This window comes from Motacilla alba, chromosome 2, assembly GCF_015832195.1.
Source record: "Motacilla alba alba isolate MOTALB_02 chromosome 2, Motacilla_alba_V1.0_pri, whole genome shotgun sequence".
Taxonomy (NCBI): Eukaryota; Metazoa; Chordata; class Aves; order Passeriformes; family Motacillidae; genus Motacilla; species Motacilla alba.
In genome coordinates, this window is record NC_052017.1 from 131,807,731 (window position 1) to 131,821,634 (window position 13,904).

Here is a 13,904-nt window from a genome sequence, read left to right on the forward strand (position 1 = left end):
TCTTCATAAACATTTGTTCCCTTTTTCCATTTTAATGGGATTTTGTCCTGACCATTTGGGAAGTTCTGCTGTGCCGGCCCCTTTCTGACACTGCCACTCCACAGCATTGTAGTGACCCAGCCCTTCTATTTTTATTGAAAAATACCAGAAAAGCCTTAGTTCTACTAACATATTTTGATGAAGATACTCAAGTTTTGTTTTTTGTGAAACCTGAAAATTATACCTTTCAGTGGAAAAATTGCTGTTTAAATTACTGACATTTAAACACCATACATTTGAGTGGCTATTTTTTATTCACTTCTGCAAGTATTTTATTCAAATTTATTTTCCACAATGGCAGCGTATATGTCACATCACTGTTGGCACCTAGAACTTACACGCCCAAATGTTCAGAGGAACAAATAAAAATTAATACAGGTTAAAACCATGTTGTGCCCATATTTTATTCTCACCAGTCTGATGTGATTTTGTGGGCAGAAGAACATGGTCTTGCCGTCAAGAGCTAATTTAGTTACCAAAGTCGGATAATGTCTTTATTGGTGCTGCTGTGGGAACAGATTCCAGATACCCAGTCATGTTCAGTCTCTAATTAGTTCTCCCTACTTTCCCATTTATGCCCAGCCATGTTGATGAGGGCGTGCTACTGTTAATAAGGTTCTGTAAGATGTTTTAGGAAGTGATTTTGTATCATGGTAGCATTTGGGGGATTTTCATCCTCACTTACTTGAACTGTGTACCTGCTGCTTTGCTGCTAATTGGTTCCTCATCAGTCTCACAGGGCTCTTTATGATGGTGTCACTCACAATCGATGCAACTTCTCTGTTTTCCTCCAGCAGGGGAACCTCAGTAGTTCATGATTTTATTATTGTTCTTCAATTTGATACAATCTGTTCCTGACCATCTGTACCCACTCATGCTGAGAATATCAATACTGTAATTTTCCATCTCCCTCATAACTTGAGCTGATTTTTGCGGCTTGCAGCATTGGAGGTACATGCCAGGATCTTGTACATAACATGGAGCAGCAGATACTTCAAGGTTTGAGCTCCTTGCTGAGATGGGAATGGACTGATGCTTGTGGCACAGTTTCATTTGGGGCTATCCACTAATCCAAGGAATGGAGATGGATATTGTCATGGAGACAAAGTGAGAGCTTAGCCAGTAATATTTCTAAAGAGGAAGATGGTCAGCCTTGCATGCAGCTCCCACGCTTGAAGAATCGGAGAAATTTCTGTCTGGCCTCTATCTTTGATTTACCCAGCCTTGGTAGACCTGTCGGGAGCTTCCATATTCCTGCTGATATAACTTTGGATCAGAGTCTCCTAAGCAACCCAACACAGCAAGGTACCATGTTCAGAAATGGGGAAAAATGTGGGTTTGCTCTGTGTGGGGTGCATGTGCATGCGTGCGCGTGTGTGTACTTTGCATAATTCTGGCAATTTGTATTCTACTGTACTTAGAATTAAGCAGGTTAATTTAGCTTTTCCTCTATTTGTTCATATCTGGTGCTTAGAGGATTTGGAAAATCCTATTCTCAGCCATCAGCTAATTTCATAGAACCTACTACAACTGTTATATGTGGTCGGGTGGACTATTTTATGATTGGTTTCTTATTTGAATTTTTTTTTCTTCACATGATGTCTTGAAGTAAAATACTTCTAAATGGCATGTGATTAGAAATCTGATAAATTAAATCCTTTCAGTATTTAAGGAGTCCTTCAGGTCATGCAGACTGCTACATTTGTGTGTGTGAGAATATAAGGGAAAATAAAGACATGTAATGGACTATAACAGGAGGTTTCAGTGGTGTTATAAAGCACAGGAGTAAAGTTCAGATAATTTATGGTCCACTTAACAGAAACTCTCAATGGAATAATACCTCTATAAATCAAAATTTGTCCATTGCTTATTTTAAATATGTGATTCTGACTCATGAATCCATGCCCTGTAGAAATTTCTATACCTTCTTGAGTCATGCAAATGTTGTCTCTGATTGCCCCAGACATTGCTTTCTTGAGTGATTAGCTCTGTTTCACCCTACACTGTTGTCATGTTTTTTACTTCATCTAACTTCACCATTTTGGGGAAAAGATACTGTGATAATTTTTCTTCTTTTTCAAAAATAGTGTAGAATTCATTGTACCAGAATTGGAGAAGTACAAGAGGAAATCAGTATATACACGATGTAGAACCAAATATGAAAGAAAAAAGTATACACAAACAGAATAATTTGTGCTGCTTCCTTCATGTTACCTTTTTCCTGCTTGAAAGGTCTGATCACAACAAAGTGTCATTTTGAAGGACATGTGGACATCATCTACTAGGGAGACAATGTACTTCTCCTCAGCTAGTGAAAAGGTTTACCTTTTCCTCTTTTTGAGATATTCTGTGAGATAATAAAGCAAAACTGAGACATCTTTGCATGTCCTTCTCATCCTATGAACTGATAGAAAGAAACATGACATAAAACAATGGAATTAAATGCTTGCTGGATATGGGATTATGGACAGTAACAGTGTAGGGCAATAGCAGGTAACTCTATGAAAGCCAAAGATGTTACATCAGGTGGACAAAGTCACAGGAAGCAACTTTCTGACTAGAAATGAGAAGGAATTCCTTGTGAGAGAAGCAAACAGCCATGTGTCCAACATGTCCTCTTTGCTCTCAGGAGGTGAGTCAGCAGTGTTGTAGTTGTTTGCAGTCATCTGCTACTGCAGGTTAGGAGCTAGGCTAAAAGGCTTTCCTGAAGTCCAGGCAGACAATGTCCACAGCCTTTCCCTCATCCACAAAACAGGTCACACCATCACAGGAGGATATCAGGTCAGTCAAGCAGGACCTGCCTTTCATAAAACCAGCCTTGCCAGGCCTGATTTCCTGGTTGTCCTGTACATGCCCCATGTTGGCACTCAAGATGATCTGCTCAATGACTTTCTCTGGCACTGAGGTCAGGCTGAAACCGCGTTGAAACCTCGTTCCAGCCTTTCTTGTACACATTTGCTAATTTCCAGTCAACAATGACCTCTCCAGTTACCCAGGACTACTGGTGATGACTGAAAGCAGCATGGCAAGCTCTTCTGCCAGCTCCATCAGTACACGTAGGTGGATGCCATCTAGCCCCATTGTGGGTGTCTAAATCACATAGCAGGTTGTTGGCTATTTCATCCTGGATTATGGGAGCTTCATTCTGCTCTCCATCTCTGTCTTCCAGCTCAGAGGGCTGGATATCCAGAGAACAGTTGGTTTCGCTGTCTAAGACTGAAGCAAAGGAGCCATTAAGTACCTCAGCCTTGTCCTCATCCTATGTCACTCTTTCCCTCTGCATCCAGAATTGTCAAATGTTGATTTGCCCTACACACCTCATGGACTGCAGTGATTTGTACATAAGAAACAATACTTAATTTTAGTGTAAAACTCAGTTTTCTGTATTTTTATGGCTGAGTTTTGAACTTGTTACAGACTTTTTATAGGTTTTGAAGTTTTGACAGCCATGAATACATTTGAAAACAACTGTGAATGATGGATGAATACCTATGAAATCCACAGTATCACCAACAAAATGCCATCAGCGGTTATTAATGTTTTTTGCTTGGTATCTTTTGAAATAGCTCGCACGGGGAGACTATGCACACAGAATATGGCTACTCATCAGACCAGCTCATATGCAAGACAGAAATATAGAAAAGAATGCACCCAGATAACTAGAAAAAAAATTATTTGGATATTTAATGTTGACATGTATGGAGGGAAGTAAAAAAGGTTATTAATTTGCCCACTGTTATGGAGAGAAGTACAGCGGTAGTGAGACAAGTATTGTAAGGACAGGACTGCTTTACTGAAGCAACCATAAACATGTGCCCCCTCGGTGCAGCTGGGAACTTGCCAATACTTGCTCAGTTTGCTCTATGGGAGAGCATGTACAATTGCTGTGAAAATATTTCCTATGGAAAAGTAGAGACGAGGCTGGGAAGTCTTTCTGCACAGGTGTATCCTCTTTGGCTTTGTATCCATCCTGTGGCACTAATCTGAACTGTAGTATGGTGGTTAATGACATTTAGGGTAAGCAGCTGTGTTAGCTCAGTGTTTCATACTTTAGGGTAGTTACTGGTCTTGTTCTTTTCCAACTAATAAACCCCCTGTTTTTGAAAGTGTTATCCACTAATTTTATAGTGGATGTAGTCCCTCTTGTATTTGACAAGGCAGACTTTAGCAGCTGATAGTCTAAAAGATTCTCTGTACACTGGCACTGGAATAATGCCTTTTGCATTCAAAGAAGGAAATTCCCTACACCTTCTTGTTTTTATATGCCTCTTTGAAATGCAAAAGGAAATGTCAAAAAATGAGCTCATATTTTATTATTCCTTCCCTTCCATCTTTCCTTTGTAAGACCATTCTTTATAGAGAATTTTTTCCTGTCCACTATAAAAACAGACTGTGTTCAAGTGCTGCTGCTTATGCTTCACTATCATCAGGAAAGCTGGAAAAAAATTACAAACTTGTCATCCAATTATATTTTAAATACCTTTGTCTGACAGCAGTTTTAACATACACTTTTTGTATCAATTTTTAAGATGCTGTAGCATAAGAAAGGTAATAACTGTACTCAAAGATTGTGTATTTTCTGAGACTAATGTTGCTAGTAAAAATAGCCAAGCTTTTGTGCATGTGAATCCCTTCTCAGAATGTTTCGATTTTCTACTTATTAGAAAACAATTTTGAATGTAATTATATAATGTAGCTAGTGAATGAATCTTGTTTTAGTCATACTTGTACTTCTAAGTATGGCAGAATCGTGGTCTGGAGAGCAGAACACAAAGCAGCCATCACCATGTTACTACACATTTGCTGACTTTCATTTGGCCTAATGCAATTTTCCCCTTAGCCTAGTAAAATGCCAAAGTTGATTAACGTTGATTAAGACTGTTCATAAACTTTTCATGCTGCACAGTTTGATTTTATCTGAGGCATGTCAACTAGGATCTCATGGGGAGTCTTTTCAGGAAAACAGTGCTAGAAAGTGTCAAATAAGTGCTAATGATCTCAATGTACAAGAAAGAAATTGTTTTCCAATTAGACTTTAGCTTTTGCCATCCCGGTGCCTTCTGTCTCTGTAGTGTAAAATGAACTTTCACAAGATACTGGCTCCTTTCTTCATGTACTAGAGCTAAAATTGTAATGCATGCTTGCTTGAATTAAAAAGAATAAATTAAATTGCCTGTACCATTATGCTTTTAGGAACAGTTTCACAGTGCTACCACTTCTGCCTTCGCATATTATTTGAATTAATTGAACTTCCTGATAATTTTCTGGTCATTTGACAGATGTGCAACCTAGAAAGGTAGATTTCTAGATAGAAAATACCAGATGCTAAACTTTAATTATCATCCCTTTCAGGCGTGTTTTGATTATCAAAGCTACTATAATCTGGGTCTGTGAGAATATACTGTAGTTGAAAATCCAAACAGCTAAAACCCTGCTGCCTTTGGATTTTGAGGAAAACAAAGAGTCAAACCAGTATTTTCTACCTCTTGCCAACAGAGAGGTCAGAATTTAAACTGGATGCAGTAAAAAAGGAACCTCAGTAATGGGCTGGTTTTGTGTGAATGGATGTTACCTTGAGAACTTTCCACTCAAATGCTACTTTGGGAAAACTCTAAACAGTTCTACTCCAGCAATGATGCTCTGTCTCCCAGACTGTGTCTCATTTTTATTCAAAGATCAGTTTAACACCATCTTGTAATAATGTCCATGAAAAAATAGTCATCTTCCACTTCTCTAGTGTGGCTATCTTTATCTTACTGCAGTCTTCTCATTTCAATTGCATTTGTCTGAGTTACCCATGTATTGTGTTTTGTCTGTGGCTCTCTGAGTTTTCTGTGGCAATAGGCTGTTGCCTGTGCTATTTTTTCTATTTATTTCTAGGGCACTAGACTCTTCATACATGACTAGGCTTTCTAAGCATGACTGTAGTAGTAATAATAATAATAATAATAATAATAATAATAATAATAATAATAATAATTATTATTATTATTATTATTATTATTATTCAGGGTATTATTAATACTTTTAATAATGTATAAAAAATTGAGAGACAGAATCACATAGTGGTCCACAAAAGAAAAAAAAAAGAAAAAAAAAGAAAAGAAAAAGGGCAAACCGTCATTTCTATCTTGTAGAAAATCAGGAGATTTGGGACTTTCAAGATGTCACTACAATAGGAATGAATATATTCCTGAGATCTGGAACAGGATATTCTGTACCAACTCTGGAGTACAATCTTATGACTGAATTAAAAAAAAAATCACATGGGATTTAAGAATACTGGTGTTTCTTCTAAAACAGCTTGAGTTTCATAAATGTGGGAGGGGTCAGGGAAGAGGGATTAGAAGGCAGCAAAGAGGGAAGACAATGCTGCATCCATAACTTACAGGAACATATGATAATGTTCTAAGCACCAACTATGCTAATGTAAGCCTGTGCTTTATGTGTCGAATAATGCCTATATATTCATCATTTAGAAACCAGTGTAGTATCTGACAACTCAGAACAATTAAAAAGAAACTAGAGCGCTCAAGCTGGGGACAATTTTTAATACCAATAAAGGTATTAAATACCAAGGAATGAGCTGCAAGGGACCAAAAGAAATAGACTTGTATGGTTTTGCTAGGATTCTTGATTTTGCAATTCTTTTAGCTGGACAGTTGCAACACTGTTGATTTATTACTATCAGGATTGTTAGATTGTAAGAAGAAACTTGCTGCCCAGTTACTTAGAAACATTGCTGGTACATGTAGAGAATCAAATAGAAATGTATAACCAAAGAACTGTCATTACATGGGAACTTTTAGGTTCTTTCAAAACTTCCTCCTTTGTCTTTCAATCAACTAACTGAACAATCAAAATTGAACGGTCAAATTCAGACAGGAAATACTGAGTTTTAGATCCTGTACCTTTAATTCAGCATGTTTTATGTCACAAATATGACAGAATATTTCAGACTGAGCATGGAAACAGAACTGCAGGAATGAGACATAATAAAGTTTATAGCATTGATCATATTTACAAACTTATGTACCCTGTGTCTGTGTATAACTGCTCTGGACAAAACATCCAAGCTGCAGAAATCATGTTTAGCAAGTGTCCCATTCATAGAATAGTTTAGGTTGGAAGGAACCTTTAAAGGTAATCTAGTTCACCACCTCTCTGAGCAACACTAGTTTTACAACTCCTATGATAAAAAAATTTCTTCCTTCTATATATCTACTTTAGTCTGCAACAGGCTAAAACATATTTCCCCATCTAACTTACAGATCCTCTTTAGGTATTTACACATTAAGGTTACCAGAGCCTTCTCTTCTCCAGGATGAACTGCCCCAGCTCTCCCAACCTTAAACCAGAAAACTATCTAATTGATCTGAGCCTCTCTTCAGTTTTCAGCCAGCTGTGCTTACAGAAGACCTACGTGCTAAGGCCTCTACCATATTGCATTTCCAAATGCAACCTGGACCCCAGCTCCTCAGTCCACTGAGAGAAGGCAAATTAATCTTTTCCTAGCAAAGCTAATTTTGGAATAAGTTTGGACATCCTCCATAACCCAAACTGTTCCTATGATGCCCATGGAGAGCCCCCAGTCCTCTAATCTGAAAGGTTTTTGTTAATGGTTCTCCTTGAGCAGGGAAAGGGTTTGGAAGAGGGTAAAAATTAAGTTACACATTTCAGCACAACTTAAGAAATTCACCCCTCTGACTCAGTGAAGATACTGATCATATGCATAGAATGGAGGAAAAAATGTGTTCTCTAGATAAAAGACCAATAGCTTTCCATCTACTGCAGACAGATCCTTAACACCAGTTAAATTGAGAGGAACTATTTCACTAATATAGCTGCTTATGGTCAGTACTGTGTATACTATGGATGACCCTCTTTTATAGGCAATGAGATTAACAAATAAAAAAAAAATCTAACTTCTACCCTTAAATATCTAGTATTATTCAAATCACTTGTGGGGAAGTGTCCAACTAATAGAAATTTGCTTGGAGCATAAAAAAAAAAATTGCATAGAGAGTAGCAAAATCCTCCTGAAAGCAATCAAATGACAATTTGATGACATTATATAATATGTTTCCTCAATTTAGACAGGAGAAAGCTGGGAAAGATCCAAGACTGCACCAGTAAACCAGTCCATGATGGTTGGATAGCACTTAGTACAGGACCTGGAAAACACAATTTGTTGCAGTGTAGTTTTTCCTTCCTGTATGGGAATTTGAGGAGTCCCTTGCAGATTGCTTCCATGGAGTGTCCTGCATGAAACATTTCTTGCTGGTTATACATCTGATTTGATCCACTGAGAGTTGGAGTACTGGTCGTTTTCAACCAAGAATATGCTTTTAATTTCCTCCATTCACTGATCCATAATAGAATACTTTAAAGTTCCCTTCATGTCAGCTACACAAAAATGTTTTCTGAGCTTCAAATTGGGACAGAAATAATAAATAATTAGTTACACTGGATTTTTTTCCCCTTACACAAAACATTATAAAGCAGATGTTAGCACTTCCTTTTCAGAGAAGACTTATACTTGACATGATTAAACAATGAATTTACCAACTCATTTACTCTTGTAGTTGCTATGAGGAAGGAAATGGGAGTAAGTATAATGAGACCCTTAGAGAAAGACATTTTGCGGTGATGTATAAAACTAGGTTACAATATCACTGTTTCCTTGGGAACCCCTCATGTCTAGCAGAACTGAAAAGGAATAGATAAAAAAAGGATATCAGAAAAATTATATTAATAACACTGCTGGTGTCAGTACATTTAGATGACTTACAGAAGCCACTAAAAGAAAGCATCACATGCTTTTGCTATAGAATTAGGGTGAATTTTCATTTACAGATTTTGCAGTGAAGAACAATTTCAGCAGGGGATTGTAAATGAGAAATGGGAATCTGGTTTTTTGGAGGGTGGTAGTGAGTTGAGAATGAGAACTGAAAAGAACAGGAAGGGCAGGAAACTGCAGACACATGAATGGGAAGGTCAGAATTTAAAATGAATGCTCCCTAAAAATAATTTTTGTAAATGACCATACTACATGATAGTAGGATCATTTGTTGGTTGATTATAGACTGCTGTTGACCCCATTACGCTGGAGTGGGTAAGGAAGTCTGTGCTGTATGTTTTCATTAATATATCTCCTGAGTAATGTAAATAACAGTAACAACACAAGACAATTCTGTGCAGGCTGACAAGAACATGAACAAATAAAGTTTGTTTTCAATTGCAGAAAAATGTGAGGAATGATAGGTGGAACTGATTGTGAGAAAGGAAGGTAGAAGCTTAGAAAGGTCAAATTGAACCATTTTTTCATTGTCATCAAGACAGGATGTCTTCTACTCTGAATCTGCTCTCTCTTTTCAAAACAAATAGCTAGATAACAAATGGGGATTACAGTTCCTGTCCCTGTATTTGTTTGTTTTCAGTCACCCAGTAATGGCAGGGGATTTAGTGGAAACAAGGCAAATACCAAGGAGAAAAGAAAGCTCTTGAAATTCTACAGTAATGCTGTAGAGCAAGTATTTGTAATTCGTGGATGAAACATCACAGGCACATTGAAGTGAAGCAGGCACTGTGAATCCAGAGAGCTCAAAGGTAAATATCCATTGGAAAGAATCTCAGCTGAATGAGTCAATGCATGCACAAAAAAACTGTAGTGATGCCTTGCAACCAAAACTACAGCGTGAATACTGCTTGTGTTTATGGTTGAGGCATGGCATGAAACATTCTTGAACCAACTGTGTAACTTGACAGGAGTGACTACTTTCAATTGGTCTGGTTTTTTTTTGTAATCATTCTTAGAAGTGATTGAGTGATTTCTCTTGTTTTTCTCTTCCCTGGGATAAAATTCCAAAGGCTTCTCTATAGTTAATTCTTCCACTCAACATTCATAGATTGATAAAGAATGTACTATCTTTGGGAATCTGATGACACATGGTTCTAAATTTCCTCTTCTTTTTGACTTCAATGCCAGATTTATCTAGTGCCTGGAAGAAACAAGGAATTCGGTGAGAGCCAGCTGGCTGGAATCCAGTCTGAAAGGTGAAGGTGATGTGAACTGGAGGAGCAGAATGCTTTCAGGATGGAATGAAAAATCACAGTTTATTTTACAAGGACTTAAACATAATACATAGTACTTATAAACTGCTTAAATATTATACGCTCAGTGTCTCACAGAATGGTTTATGGTTTTTACCATAGGGTCTGTTATAAACAAGTTTACATCAAGAAATGGAATAATCTCCTTTAGCTAAGGATTGCAGTGACATTTCTCAGAAAAAAATAAAATTCAATGAATATATGTGCCTGATAATAGGTAGATATTATTGTTAAGACCTGCTTTACCACAGCAAATCTCTCATGTCCTTGCGACAATCTGTTCCTCCAGAATTTGTTTCCACAAAGGAATGGTGTTTTCACACGCAGACAGAACTGTTTAGTTTGTGGACCTGCATCCCAGAATTTATTCTCTGTGGAAATACAGCTAATGAGGACCACAATAGGTTCTGGAAGATGACTTTTTTCCCCATGACTTTGCACCTGGTTATAAATTGATGTTATGGCAGATAACAAATAACACCAGCTCCAAGACTATATGATCTGGGATAAGATTTCAAACTGCTCAAATTAAACTTTTAAAAATCACTTTATTATTGCTGTATACACTTCCATGTTATCCAGCAATGATGTTGTCTCACAAAGTGAGAGAACAGCAAGCAGAACTCTATTGTCCCTTACAGAGTAAAAACATACAGATTTGTATTGAATCGTTTCTTTGGCATTCTTGGATAGGGTATTTCCCATTTATTTGGTCTGAACGGCATTTTGGGTACTGTAGGATGCTTTTTCCAGAAGTTATTTCTTGCCACAAAATGACTCTTCAGGTGGGGGATTTATAGTTAGCAAAAGAGTTTTGAGAGGTTTATTTCACCACCACCTAGTGCCCCGTGGGAGGAGGACATTCTTCTCCAAGCTTCTCTAATGGGTGTCACACTCTTGCTCTTCTGGGTTAGAGGAATCTGTCCAGACAGACGCTGGGGTAGATTTCACACCTTGCGTGGGGTGAAGGACGCTCCAGCAGGACCTTGTGTGGGCGATCGTGGAGCAGCAGGTCTGCTGGGCTGGATTAGCACGGCTGAACAGCGACGCGGCTCCCAGCTCGGGGGAACCGGCGGCCGGCCCGGCGCACACCCCGCGCCTCCCTCGATGTCGCTCTGCGGCTCTCTGCGCGAACTGCGGACCGTGCCGTGGGGCCTACGAGGGGACGGGGATATGGATGTTCTGCCGCCTCCCGGGCGGCTCCCCCTCGCCCTTCCCTCTGCCTCCATTTCCTCCTCCCGGGGCCGACGCTCCTCCGCGCCAGATTCTCCTCCCTAGGGCTGCGCTCGGGGACCGGCCCGGCCGAGCAGATGCCCCTCTCCGGCCGCCCTGCGAGCGGCAGGAGCAGCGGGAGCGGCGGGAGACGCGGGAGCGGCGGCCGCGCAGCGTCTCCCCGCCCTCCCCCTTGCCCCCCCGCGGCCGCCGGGCTCGGTCCTCCCAGCGCGTCGCCGGCGCCTTGGCTCCTCCTTGTCCTTCCTCGCGTGATTTTTATCGCGTCCATTTTTTGTGCGGGGATAAATAAATAAATAAGGACAGCTGCCACCCGCCGCCCCCCGCCGCCAGTCCGCGCGGCGCCGCTAGGGGCGGCAGCCGGGCCCCGCATCGCCCCGCGCCGCTCGGCTCAGGAGAGGGAGGCAGCGGGGCGATGCGGAGCCCCCTCCCGTGACTCCGGCTCTCCGCCATGCCATGGGTTAGGCGGACTCCATCCCGCAGCCGAGAGGGCACCAGCCAAGCGAGGCGGCGGCAGGAAGCGGCGCGGTCCGGCCGAGGAGCGGCGGGAGGCGGCGGCGGCGGGAGGCGAGCGCGGCGCCCCGCGGCCCCTTCCATGGACGGCGGCGAGGAATTATGAGCCGCGGCCGGCGGCCGGGACTGGCGCTCGCCCGCTGGGGCTTTCCCCGCTGCGCGCCCCGGGGCGCCGGGGCTCCGCTCTCGTACGGCAACCCCCTCGGCCCCCCCGGCAGTCGCTGCCCCCGTCTCCTGACCCCCCGACGCTCGCTCCGTCCCCCCTCTCCCTGCCTGGCGCTCGGGGTTGGGATAATCTCGCTCGCACCCAAACCACAGCGCTCCCGCGGCTAATCCTGCCCTCTCCCCTCTCCCTCCCCACCCCGCCCCCGGCCCTTCCTCTGCTGCCCTCTCCCCTCCCGCTCCCCCTGCTCGCCCCCCGGGGCCCCTCCGTCCCCGTCCTCCCGCTGCCGCCGGCGGCCCGGCGGGTGGGTGCGAGGTCGGGGCTGCCGGGCACCCCGCCCCTCCCCGGCGGGGCCGTCATTAGGCTGCCGGTTGATTACAGGGTATTGATTTGTATGTGCTTCTCCCGGCGCCGGCCGCTCCCGCTGGTGCTGCTGGAGTTCGGGCAGCGCTTCTCGTAGCGGCGGCGGCAGCTCCCACCAAACATGTCGGCTCCCGCCGGGCCCCGGAGCGGCCCCGCCGCTCCTCAGCCTCCTCCGGCCCCGCAGCCCGAGATGCCGGACCTCAGCCACCTCACGGAGGAAGAGCGGAAGATCATCCTGGCCGTCATGGACCGCCAGAAGAAGGAAGAGGAGAAGGAGCAATCCGTGCTCAAGTAAGGGCGGGCGCATCCCTTTCTCGTTCTCCCGGGCCCGCGGCCGCGGAAGTCTCCCCTCTGGCCCCGGGGGCGGCACGGCCAGGGCGGGAGAGAGGAGTTGGGCGGCCGGGGTCGGGCAGGGGTGCTCAGCGCCGGGCGAGTGTGGGGCACGGCGGGAGGGACCCGCGGGAGCGGCCAGGGACGCGGCAACGCTCGGCGCCTGCCTTAGTCGCGCTCCGCGGGGCGGCTCCGGCTCCGCACGCCCCGGCGCCGGCGGGAACCAGGCGCCCAACATGGCCGCACAGGTGCCGTCCTCACCCGGCGTGTTCCATCGGGAGGACGGGGGTGGGTCGGGGCGGCGGTCGGCGCCGCCGGAGGGGGCGGACCGGCAGCATCGGCCCCGGTGCCGGGGACGCGGCGGGCTCCGCGCTGGCGGCGGCGGCCCTGCCGGGCGGAGAGGCACCGCCGGGGCCTGGGCTCCGGCCGCCTGGCTGGGTGGGTTTGCCACAGCCGCCATCTTCCCCCGACAACGTGTCTGCCGCCCGCCCCCGCCCCGCTGCTCTTTCTAAGCGTGAGCCCCGGCGCCCGGGAAAGCGGGACGCCTTCCGCCTGCCCGGCGCGGGCGTGGGGGCGGCCCCGGCCCCGGCCCCGGCACCGGCCCCGGGAGCTGTCCGGAGAGACACGGCTCAGCATTTGGAGCTAGCTGTCCACAGCCACCCGGCCGAGCTCAGCACCGGGAGCTGTCCACAGCCACCCGGCCGAGCTCAGCACCGGGAGCTGTCCACAGCCACCCGGCCGAGCTCAGCACCAGGAGCTGTCCGCATCCCCCCGGCCGAGCTCAGCACCGGGAGCTGTCCGCGGCCACCCGGCCGAGCTCAGCACCGGGAGCTGTCCGCATCCCCCTGGCCGAGCTCAGCACCGGGAGCTGTCCGCGGCCACCCGGCCGAGCTCAGCACCGGGAGCTGTCCGCATCCACCCGGCCGAGCTCAGCACCGGGAGCTGTCCGCGGCCACCCGGCTCGGCACCGGGAGTGTCCGGGCACGAGCGCGGGGCCCGGGCAGCGCGATCTTTCCCCGTGCAGCGTGCCCCGTTCCCCGGGTGACGCTGGTCTCCTTGCAGGCCCGGGGGTCCCGCTGCCGGGCACGGCGTGGGTCACGCCCTGCCCCAGTCGGCTGGCAGACACTGAGTAAAGTCGAGAAAACTGTTCACC

The 13,904-nt window shown here is 45.1% G+C and overlaps 1 protein-coding gene across 44 annotated transcripts in view; it reads left to right on the forward strand.

Moving 5' to 3' along the window:
* Window positions 1-12,398: 12,398 nt before the first annotated feature.
* Window positions 12,399-13,904, forward strand: part of RIMS2 (regulating synaptic membrane exocytosis 2) — a 456,016-nt gene continuing 454,510 nt past the window's right edge. For 43 of the 44 annotated variants that reach the window (XM_038164450.1, XM_038164024.1, XM_038164200.1 and 40 more), the window contains exon 1: window positions 12,399-12,712. In XM_038164450.1, the coding sequence (XP_038020378.1) occupies window positions 12,543-12,712 (170 nt within the window). In that variant the 5' untranslated portion in view covers window positions 12,399-12,542. The remainder of the gene's footprint in view (window positions 12,713-13,904) is intronic. The other variant, XM_038164373.1, reaches the window with a different exon arrangement.